Source organism: Umbelopsis ramanniana (assembly GCF_025399195.1).
Source record: "Umbelopsis ramanniana AG unplaced genomic scaffold K450scaffold_60, whole genome shotgun sequence".
In the NCBI taxonomy this organism is placed as follows: domain Eukaryota; kingdom Fungi; phylum Mucoromycota; class Umbelopsidomycetes; order Umbelopsidales; family Umbelopsidaceae; genus Umbelopsis; species Umbelopsis ramanniana.
In genome coordinates this window covers 96639-108233 of record NW_026252146.1, presented here as the reverse complement: position 1 = coordinate 108233, position 11595 = coordinate 96639, and the positions used below count along the sequence as shown (strand labels likewise).

Here is an 11595-nt window from a genome sequence, read left to right as displayed (position 1 = left end):
TGAAAGGGAAGAAAGGCAAATTGAAAAGCGAAATGGAACTGGGACTTTTTATGTGTTTGATGGTTGAGATCAAACTGCCCAGAAATTCCAAATCGTTTCAACCGCATTTGTTGAGATGCAGTCAAAGCATAGAAAGTGTATTTACCAATAACCAGAGGCCTTATTGTTGAATGCAAGGCATGGATTAAGCAAAGATACTCTTGACCTGATGTAGTTGGTGTTGCTGTTTCGGCCTTGAAGGCCACGATGTTGAATCGCACGATAAACCTAGAGAGATTAAATGGAGGATGTTTCATAGTGGCAAAGGGGAGAGGTAGGGTTACGAATGCAGGAGGGGAGGAAGGGTGGAACAGAGAAAAAAATAAAGAAAGCCCAGTTCGTTGAGAACCAGGAGCGGCATACACTAGTGTTGAAAAGTGCAGCCTGTTTTACGATTATTTTTTTTCAATCGAGCTGTTGAATCTCTTACCTACATCGCACACACAACTTGTTGAAAGGGTGGCGACATTATTTCAATAAAGAGGCTTAAGCACTGTCCTGTTCACGGAAGTGCTTGGCAACCTCAACCATGTTGATCAAGGCAGCCTCAACCTCGGGCCAGCCACGGGACTTGAGACCACAGTCAGGGTTAGCCCAAAGAAGGTGCTTGGGCAAGTACTTGAGCATATCAGCGAAGCGAGTCTTCATTTCCTCAACGGAGGGAACACGAGGAGAGTGGATATCATAGAGACCAGGTCCAATCTCGTTGGTGTACTGCTTACGCTCGAAGATCTTGAGAAGCTTCTCATCAGACTTGGAGTTCTCAATGGTAATAACATCAGCATCAAGAGCCTGGATAGCATCGAAGATATCGTTGAAGTCAGAGTAGCACATGTGGGTGTGGATTTGAGTCTCATCACGAACACCAGCAGTGGACAAACGGAAGCAGCCAACAGACCAGTCAAGGTAAGCATCCCAGTCTTGACGACGAAGGGGAAGACCTTCACGAATAGCAGGCTCATCGACTTGAATGCAGGGAATACCGGCAGTTTCCAAATCGACAACTTCATCACGAAGAGCAAGAGCAATTTGTGTGCAGAGATCCTTGGCAGGGATATCGTTACGAACGAAAGACCACTTCATCATGGTGACGGGACCAGTCAACATACCCTTCATAGGCTTCTTGGTGAGGGATTGAGCGTAGACGATCTCATCGATGGTCATAGGGCAACGGCGAGAGACATCACCATAGATGACAGGGGGCTTGACGCAACGAGAACCGTAGGAAACAACCCAACCGTTCTCAGTGAAACCGTAACCGTGGAGGAGGTGACCAAAGTGCTCAACCATATCGTTACGTTCGGGTTCACCGTGGACAAGGACATCAAGACCAACCTTCTCTTGGAACTCGACAACTCTCTTCATCTCCTCCTTAATGAAAATATCATAGTCAGCTTGGGAGAGTTCACCCTTGGTGTACTTTTGACGAGCAACACGAATATCCTTGGTCTGAGGGAAAGAACCGATGGTGGTGGTAGGGTAAAGGGGAAGGTTAAGCTTCTTGACCTGAGCTTCGCGACGGTGGGGGAAAGCGTTGGCGCGCTTGTAGTCCTGAGCAGGAACAGCAGCAACACGTTCACGGACAGCAGGGTTGGTGGTTTGCTTGGAGGTACGACGGCTCTCAAGGTCAGCAGCGTTGGCATTCAACTCGGCTTGGACAGAAGCGCGACCACCATTCAAAGCCTTGGCGATGGTGGCAACTTCAGCGCACTTCTCGACGGAGTAAGACAACCAGCTGAAGAGCTCAGGGTTCTCAGCCTTGATCTTCTTCTCGAAGGCAGTGGAGTAGGGAGAGTGAGCTAATGAGCAAGAAGGAGCAACGAGAACACGCTCGGAACCAAGGGCAGCAACAGCCTTCTCAGCAAGATCCAAAGACTTGTTCAAGTCGTTCTTCCAGATGTTACGACCATCAACAAGACCAAGAGACAAAATTTGCTTGTCGTTCAACAAAGGCAAGACAGCCTCAAGTTGCTCAGGGTTGCGAGCAAGATCCAAATGGATACCATCAACGAGATCCTTGACAATGAAAACATTGTTATCAATGCGACCGAAGTAAGTGGTCAACAAAGTCTTGACTTGAGTGGCACCAGCAAGAGTCTTGTAAGCCTTCTCGAAAGCAAGCTTGACGTTGGACTCAAGATCCAAAACCAAGATAGGTTCATCAACTTGAATCCATTCAGCACCAGCAGCTTCCAATTGCTTGAAAAGCTCAACGTAAGCAGGGAGGACCTTGGGGAGCAAATCAAGAGTGTTGAATTCCTCGAAACCCTTGGCGGGCTTACCCAAGTGCAAGAAGGAGACGGGACCAACGACAACAGGGCGAGTGTTGATACCAAGGGCCTTGGCGCGCTTGAATTGCTCAACAACACGAGCAGTCTTGAGCTCGAACTTTTGGGTAGGCTCGAACTCAGGGACGATGAAATGGTAGTTGGTATCGAACCACTTCTTCATCTCCATAGCAGGGACATCGACCTTCTCGGAGGTGGCAGTAGCAGCCTTCTGGAGACCACGAGCCATAGCAAAGTATTGCTCAAGGGGGTTCTGGATGTGCTGATAACGCTGGGGAGCGATACCAAAGTTGCAGGCAGTATCAAGCATACGATCGTAGAAGGTGAAGTCACCAGATGGGATCTGCTCAATACCTTGCTCCTGTTGAACCTTCCAGTGAGTCTCTTGCAATTGGTGAGCACCAGAGATAAGATCGGCTTCAGAGATCTTGCCAGACCAGAAAGATTCTACGAGCTTCTTGAGTTCACGCTTAGCACCGACGTAGGGGAAACCGAGGTTAGTAGCAGAGACCATGTTTGATATGTAATTTGTTTTCTTGAAGAAAAGGAATAATAACAAGAAAAAAGATAGATCTTTGGAGTGGTCTTTTATAAATTTCATCTGCCAATCAAATGCCTGCTAAATGATGAGTGCAATGCTGAAATTGAAAAATGGCGTTTTACAATACTGCTTTATGCGCGGTTCATATTTGTGGTGCGAAAGCTTAGAAGCCCGCTGCCAATTGCCCCAACACGAAATATGTCTTGGTGATAGTCATTTATGAGAGTAATCGAGAGGTTACTAGCTTAATAGCCATCAAATTAATTAAGATTGGAAGGAGGGGGCCACAAGGGCGAGGAGCATAAGGGAACAGAAGCTATCGACGGAGAGTTAAACGAAGAAAATAATAGGAGAAGGAAAAATATTTGAATGTTGTTACAGCTCAAAGGTAGAGAAGAGAAACCTTTTTAAAACACAGTCGAGTTGATTCAGTATATCTTCAGTTAGTTTCATTCTACCTAATCATCTTCAAAGAATGGATCAATATCGTTTCCTTCCTTATCTGATGGAGCTAGTTCATCCATCTCGGCAATGAGATTATTACTGTAGACGTTGTTTTCAGCTTTATCCGCTCCTCCGACGTCTCCTTCAACTTGATGTGTGTCAGACGTGCCTTTGCCTGTAGACGGCTTGGTGTTTATGTCTCTATTCTGACCCTCACTGTCATGTCCATGGTCTTCAGATGCGTCAAACATAACATCGGGTTCTTCAACCTCTTGATCCGACTTAATGGTCATTGATTGTTCATCAGTAATTATGAAGGCATCCGGTGTAGTGTCGCCAGGAAGCGGTGGTGATGAAATAGCTATAGATGTCGTAAATTTGTTGCCAGGGGTTCGAGTTGTGGTTGACTCAGTGTACCCGGATCTGTTGAATGCTCCAAATACACCACTGGCTTTACGTATAGGATTATCGTCGGGGGCGGCGGATCTGACGAATGACATTAATCCACGTCGGATGCCTCCAGGACTTAAAGGCTCAGATACCATCTCTACATCTATTCCTGCGCCATCATGTAATGCAACCGGTGCTTCCAGTCGACGCTTTTCATGTTCGGCATTGGTCTCGTTGGTTTCAGATGTAAATATGGTGTCATAGTGTGTGAGGAGATCCTTAACGAGTTGTACAGCGTGTCGATCATTGGTGGTAGTATATGTCGCATGGCGGGGCCATAACAGAAGGGAACCAAACGAATGCGCAAGTCTAACGACGGCTTCATTCTGCTCATCGTCATTAGTTTCCTTACCGGCGGCTTGTATTTTCCTATTTGATAGACAGAGAACGAACATCAGTCGGGTCGCCCATCCATCATAAAGTCCATCCACAACTTACTTGTGAAAGTAGCCTATCAATGACTTCAATGTATTGTAATGAGCCATGGGCATGGTGGCTAACAGTTTGGCAATTGATTGCAAGCGAACGGTGCTTTCGTTGTCATCAGCTAAATGATTTGGTCAACATACCTATGTAATACAAGAATGGCACCCGTTTCGCAGTACTTACCACCACTGTACATCGCCTTGATACCTTCATACAACTCACTCGGGATAACAGACTCTGGAAGTTCTCTGAGGTACAACCTAAAAGTGCCTGCCAGTATCACTCCATCATAACCGTTCATTGTATCATTTGTAAATTGTCTACTTGGCAAGTTGAGTTCATTTCGTACAGCATGAACGCTATCCAATGCGACAGGCGTAGTCCACACCACTGTCTCATCTGCAATAAAAGGTTATACACCTGCTAAAGAACACCCGTTCTTTTTGTTTTGGAAAAAGTATCTACCTTGCAACGATAAACCATTGGTTTCTGCAAGACAAGAAAGGTTAGAGAACAAAGAATTTTACATATTCACCATCCGAGTCGAAATACTTGCTTTCTTCCAATGTTGACAAGAACACTTGGAGTATACGTGGTATGCCAGCATCAGTGTTTTTACTGATATCCACCAATGAGACGCCGAAAGATTGATCTAAATTGATCATATTAGTTTACTTACGGCCTAAAAATGGCGGCGCCTTGTTTTACCTCACCTATCGAATAACCGTGATAGAAATTATCATAGAGTACAGATTTTGGTGCAAATCCGGACACGAAGTACTGTTGGATAATGTACTGGATATCTTGCTCTGGTTTGAGAGTTTCCTGATACAACAGCATCTGGTCATAAATAGCCTTTGCTGTCGGGAGTGTGTTGGACATAATAGCTCCGAATTCGATGAACGCTGCCAAGACTAATATGAACAAGAATTCGCTCCGCCTTCATAACATCTAGCCTATCTTACCTCGCTTAATGGTTGAGATCCGATTCAGCTCAAGCCGCTCCATATCTGAAAAGTGTGCAAACTACGGATTTACTTTAGATGATTGGAAAAACAACATGAAATCCTATACCATTGTCACTTACCAGCATTTCCTCCAGTTGAAGGCGAATATTGTCCAATTTTCGAATGGCTTTGAGATACGCTTCGTCCGCCAGCTCAGCTTCACGACGAGCCACTTTATGAGGCTCTTCTCCAGCAACCATCGGGGTTGATTGGACAGGCACAGCAGTACTGGCGATAGAACTTCCAAACTTTCCAAGGATGCCAGACACGCCTTCGAGAGCTGATGTTGCAATACCATTTGGACTGGTATCAGGAGCACTAACCGTTGTCTTCCATTGATACACATGATGCGACGATGGAACAAACTTTTCACCAAGCTGACCGATCAGCTTCAAAATATGATAAGAAGTGATGAGCTGCTGTCCAATGAGGTCGGCCGTTGCTGGTGAATCTTTACACTTGGGGAAGTTCTGTTGTAGCCAACGAGCGATGTTTTCGCCGGTCGATGTATTTTGATAGGTTCCAAAAATGGCTACCTTATGCTCAGTAACGGGAATCTCTTGTCGCATTTTGCTGATCAATGCTTCAAACTCTTCTGCTGAATATACCTGGCCAGCTAGGGTATACGTCGGACTATGAGCCGCTGTGGCTGTTGCATTTACTTCACCGGACGCTGGTTCCTCCTGCTGGACAGCTTTCTCCAGATTGTCAACCTGTTGGCTCTCAGTGGTTTCCTCTTTTTCATTCTCCACTTCTTCTTTCTTCGGTGATAGAACGGTGGTTTTTGCTGCTTCGCTTGCTGAGTTGAGTGCAAGCTCTTCCGCACGGTCAGCTTCGCGACACTTTCTTACATAATAGGTTTTAAGTCGTTCAACATCCTTCACTCCATTGTCGAATTGCTTGAATTTCATATCGATGTTCCGTTTTGCACTGGCTACGTCGGCCTTGTACTCGTCGCTTACTTTGATCAGTGGCTTCAGAACAACTTCGTGAATATTGAGTGCAAGCTCCATGTGCTGGGAACCAAGCAGCTCACTGGCGGCGCGTAAACTATCAAAGCCTTTCCTGAGAGTTGCTCCTTCGTCTCGTAGGAATCCCTTGGCTTTACTTCGCTGTTGTCCTTGGTCGACCAGTTTAACTGCATAGCTTTCCTCCACTGAGACTCGTTCTCGCAGAAAGCTGATAATCTCATCGTTTTCGATCCTGCTTTGAGAGAGCTTTTCATGTAGAACACGAAGACCAGCTTGATAGTCCGGGACTGATAAGCTTGTAAACTTTTGGCCCCAGAAGGACGACTCGAAATGAAGTTGCTGGGACATTCCAGACAGTAGCTAGCCAAGCAGCAGACTGAACGTTGGCTAGTATCAAGTTGTTTTTTAAAGGTCAGCGGTTTGTGACCGGAAAAGTCGACTGAACATGTGCTGGAAATGCCAATGCACAATTCAAGTTGTTAGCCTGCCAGCCAGTTATGCTGTGCGTATTAAACTGGTTCTTGGAAATATGATAGCTTTCTCAATCTTAATATTATAGTAAAGCAGTTCGCGTAGATAACTGTCACTACGTTGGTGAGGACAGATGAATCAGTAGCTATTATGATCCCATTCTCTCCAGGTTATGTACATGAGCCAATTCTGTGCAAATATGTATGGCTTACATTAACTAATTCTTGAGTGAATCCACCAAAAAAAATTTGGTGGAAATGCGAACTGCTTCTATTTTTTGCCAAGCTGAAACATTTCTACTCAAGGAGAACGCGTGTGAGCCCCATATATGCTTCATCAGGGTATATTGGACAATTTGAACAACCGTTCAGTGCAAGACGACTTTCATGTTTATAAAGGGCAAACTTTAAAGCAGCGAGACGCAAGTCGCCATAAGTGCGGCATGAGGGCTTTTCCTCTTTTGGATCAAGCGTTCGTACCCACTTACAGAACCACAATCCACACGAAGAGAAGAAAACTGGGCTTATGTAACCTTTGCTGACCAGTTCCGCTCGGTGATTGCTGATCTAACACCATGAAAGCCGTTTGAAAAGAGTATCTGTTTGAGTTCCGCACGTGGCGCTGTAATATCCATGAGGGCAGAAAGGGGATCTGTAAAAAGAGAGTTTGTTTAAATATGTTGATTAGCGATTACATTACTAGTCGTATTATATTTAAAGATTATCGTCCAATATTGAACACTGGGGAACTAGGATGTAATTTTTCAAGAGTTTGCAAATGTTATGGATCATCATGTCATGGCAAGATAAAGGCCAGGAACTTTATCTTCACTCTCTGTCCATGTTGGCTGCATGCTCTTAAAATCCCCCGAACCAGTTCTCACCCCCCTGCAGCCAGGACCGAACTATTGTGAATCGTTCTAAGGGCAAGTGAACAATAGATATTTAAGAGTACCAATTGACAGAGTAATGTCATATTATTTGGACACTCGGCATTCGGGTTGTCCGTTTTGACAACATGGAGGAAACGGTTGAAACCATCAAACAATGCCATGGGGATGGCCGGTGCACCATTTTCAGTTATAATTGACAAATAGGTTTCCGTATGGGGTGCTAATCTTGTAGAATGACACTGGCGATCGTATCATGGTGGAATTTGCTAAAGGAACTGACGGCAGAAAGGATGTTTTCTGCTACTATTGCGGTGACGCTGGAAGCTGCATGTTTCCGCCGCGCAAGTTGCCCTAGGTTTGGCAACCTATATGGCATTGTTCTCATATACAACAGCTATACGTCACAAGGGGTTTTCTGCTGGTGTTCTGAATGTCGTTCCCGAAGTAAATCTTACGATAGACCACAGCGTAGAACCTGACATGCGGTCACGCTATCGCTTGTACCCAGGCTCACGTCACCGATCCTAGCGTCGCAGTCCGCGACGCATCCACAGAAGGGACCGAGCAAGGAGTTCACGTTGCACCGATACAAGGTCCCAGAGTTCAGCGGCGATAGGCTTACAATCCAGACCGCCTCATCCTCGCTCTGATGGACAAGATCGACGAATACCTTCGCCTCGTGTCTGAAATAACGTCACTTACTGAAGCATTTCTTGTTGCGTGCTTCAGTTGCGTCAAAGAAGTGCTTCATCTAATTAAACCATAGATTTGTAGGGCTTCCCTGTAGGATGCCGATCGTAATGATTATTTAATTAAATAATTTGTGAAAATATCAGAAGACACTTTATTAACTGGCGGGACGAATGTGTGTACTTTTTTTTGCCAACGGCATCTGATGAATATATCTTCATGGGTAAGATTCTAGTTGTGAACCTGACATGAAATTCAGCAGGCATGCGTTTAGATACACTGTTTTCTTGATTTTCTCTTAGCGAACGGAACAAACCAGACTCGGAGGAAGCGGATAACCGTTAGGCTCCACATATGGAAGTCAACACCCCTTGACTGTTCTCAACAGCAAGATCTTCGCATGGTTTACCATATATGGCAGTAGGATGCTCGATTGTAGCTTGTGAAACGGACTTTTCTCAAGCAAAAGGTGCAGCACTTCGACATCATGGAAACGATGGTGACAAGGCATGGGATGGCATCGCCCTGTACCACACTATGAATGAAGGATGAACGCTAGTTTTAAGCTGTGCACTTTACTTAGTGAAACCTGAACCAGCAGCATTGGACCGAGGCCTATGACAACACAATGCTCGGTAAAGCGGATCGTGGCACAATCCTGACGACACGCGGACTGGGCTATCGACATGCGTTCGCTGAAAACAGTATGTGAGCTTCTCCACAAGCAAGGGAGCCAGCTAATCGAATCCGCCAAATAGACCAAAAAGCATACCTGTCTTCCTTTTTTTTTTTCTTCTGGCCTTTTCGCTCATCAACACTTCTCCTTTCTCCTTCTCTTTCTTCTGCAAACAACCAGAAAATTAAACTTTTGGACTTTTCCTTCTTAAAACCCTTTTCTCTCCTCTAAAGATAACCATGCCATCTGCGGTTTCTATAAGAGGTGGCAAAATGCTTCAAAAGTTGATTAACAAGAGAATGGCTTCCGACGACGACGACATTTTTTTCTCATCCTCCATATCGATCACATCCTCCAACCACCACCGACGACTTGGCGCTCCACCTTCGATACTAAAGAACGCCCGATCCACGCCAAATCTGCCACAAGCCTCTATGGAGCAAACAACAGCAATGCCACCCCGTGACCGCTCTAGACCAAACAGCGCTGACTCGGATGACATTACTGACAGGTACTACCCATCCTTGTCGTATTCCGCAACTTCCGAATCTTCCTCCGGCAGTAGCGCAGACTTTAATAGACGACCTCGCAGCGTCGAAGATGTTGTACAGTGGATGGACGACCGTGTTCTTCAATCTCCAACTATGAGACCAAGTATTAGCGAAAGTGTCTCCAGAGACATCCGGGTCACGCCGAAACGTTGGAACACCGTCAACTATAGAGCTCGCTTCGATGATCCATATGCCTTGAAGAATAGTCTGCAAGAGCAGGATCGACTCATCGCTCAGCACTATCTACTACGAACCGCATTCAAAGGGTGGGTACATATTCACTAGCTGTTGCCATTTTTCAGTGTGACAGTCAAAATGTAGAGTGTTATTAACATGCTCTTTCAACAGTGACTTTTCTGCTCCAATACGACAGATCCTTGAAAAAGGTGTTGTTGTCCTTGATGTTGGGTATGTGTTATTTTGTTCTCATACGGAATTGACCGTTTTCTTTCCGTTGACGCATTCTTTCTATCCCTCTTCGGATTGCTCACTATGATGTATCAGCTGTGGCCCAGGTAAGCACCACTATCTCGTAAAAAAATGTTGTAAATTGACAGATGATGGTACTAAACAAACGCATCATTTGTTTTCTCTCTCGTGGATCCCATTTTGTTTGTCACCTAGGAACCTGGACAATGGTAAGTTTTGTGCTTTCAGGTGTTATTATGTAGGACACGGAATATGAACACCTCACTGATAAGGAAACGCCTTTAGGAAATGAGTACTCTGTTCCCGCGTTCCACCTTCATCGGCATCGACATCCATGAAAACTACCCAAAACAAGTCAAGCCGAAAAACTGCCATTTTCGTAAATGCAACGCTGTGGGCGATCAACTCCCGTTTCCCGACAACAGCATTGGGTTTGTTTTTCAACGAGACTTAAACTGGGGCCTACAAGCGTCTGATTGGACTAGGCTTATTAAAGAATACCACCGTGTTCTCAAGCCAGGTGGTTGGATCGAGCTTGTAGAACCCGACATTGAGACCCAACAAAGCTCTGTCAAAGAGCGAACACTGTATGACAAGAGTGAGTTCCCATGTTGTTTTGAGCCATCCTTGCCCCACCGCGGTATTAACATCAGTTTGATTACCACCAGTCATTCACGTTCTGTCATGCCGTAGCCAAGACCCTTTCGTATCTAGAAGATTGTCGTCGATCTTAGCCACAAGTGGATTCCGAAGAGTGGAAAGTCGATTCCAGTCACTACCACTAGGGTGGAGTGGTGATATTGGTAACGCTTATGCGCATTGCTATCAACAACAGCTACAAGCCCTCAACGGTCTGATAGGCTCTTCAACCTTGGAGGACGCAATTCCAACCATCCTTGAAGAATGGAAAGAATTTCATGCCTATATCAACTGGCATTCTGCTGTGGCTCAAAAACCCTGGACGACTCGCAGACAAGATGCTACATACGACTTTCTGTAGATGCTGTAACACCCCTTATCCCCCCCTCCATCGAACTGCAAAAGAAAAAAAAAATCACCACAAGGAGGATATTCCGATATAGTTTCGACTCCATACCCTGCTAAGAAGAAAAATCAACGCATTCCATATGTCTCTCTTAGCTCAGCTACCTGTAGTAGTTTACTAATTTGCTCAACGTTCATTGCTTGCAAACTGAACTTGAGCTGTTTATCCAAACCAAAGTCTCATTCCTATTCCTTAATCTCTGTTACTACCCAAACCCCCCTTCCTATCCTATTATATAGCCATATGTACCACTCATTTTTCACCTTCTCGTCGTAGAACTTCATATGTAACAAAAACGATGCATTAAACAAGTGTTAAGCTGGTAGCAAGACCACCATGTAAACCCATGACCGATGTTCTATAATGCAGTCAATGCGCTCCTCCTTGCCCCATTCTAACTCCACATCACCTCCTACGAAAGGCGGTACGGCAGTGGGTAGACTTGACCAACATCGATGGTTGCACGCATGGAGATCGATGCCTTTATGCCATGCTTTATAAGGAAACAGCATTACTGTAAACAATGCTAGGGACAACATCATCTCCGTGGAAAATTCTATTTCGTCATACATTCAATAGAACATCAAAGATGGTACATAAAATCGAAGTGATGACCAAAAAAATAAAGGAAAGGGAGGTATGTCAGAATGTATAAAGTATTGTTACAATGGTGGA

General features: G+C 45.1%; 3 protein-coding genes across 3 annotated transcripts; 1 reads left to right on the top strand and 2 right to left on the bottom strand.

Moving 5' to 3' along the window:
* Positions 1-411: 411 nt before the first annotated feature.
* K450DRAFT_255757 (uncharacterized protein) lies at positions 412-2876 on the bottom strand. Its single transcript, XM_051591396.1, has one exon. It carries the CDS (start codon positions 2839-2841, stop codon positions 526-528), a length of 2316 nt encoding a protein of 771 aa, XP_051441712.1. The 5' UTR covers positions 2842-2876; the 3' UTR covers positions 412-525.
* A 373-nt stretch (positions 2877-3249) lies between these two features.
* K450DRAFT_255755 (uncharacterized protein) lies at positions 3250-6691 on the bottom strand. Its single transcript, XM_051591395.1, has 8 exons — positions 5276-6691; positions 5154-5214; positions 4902-5093; positions 4745-4840; positions 4654-4677; positions 4372-4587; positions 4201-4309; positions 3250-4131 (listed from the first exon to the last, which is right to left on the bottom strand). The coding sequence occupies exons 1-8, from the start codon at positions 6512-6514 to the stop codon at positions 3327-3329; spliced, it is 2742 nt and encodes a 913-aa protein (XP_051441711.1). The 5' UTR covers positions 6515-6691; the 3' UTR covers positions 3250-3326.
* Positions 6692-9277: 2586 nt separating this feature from the next.
* On the top strand, positions 9278-11267 carry K450DRAFT_255746 (uncharacterized protein). The gene is made up of 7 exons (XM_051591394.1): positions 9278-9424; positions 9507-9712; positions 9795-9854; positions 9951-9961; positions 10071-10084; positions 10161-10473; positions 10544-11267. Exons 2-7 carry the CDS (start codon positions 9510-9512, stop codon positions 10873-10875), a joined length of 933 nt encoding a protein of 310 aa, XP_051441710.1. The 5' UTR covers positions 9278-9424; positions 9507-9509; the 3' UTR covers positions 10876-11267.
* The last annotated feature ends 328 nt before the right edge of the window (positions 11268-11595 follow it).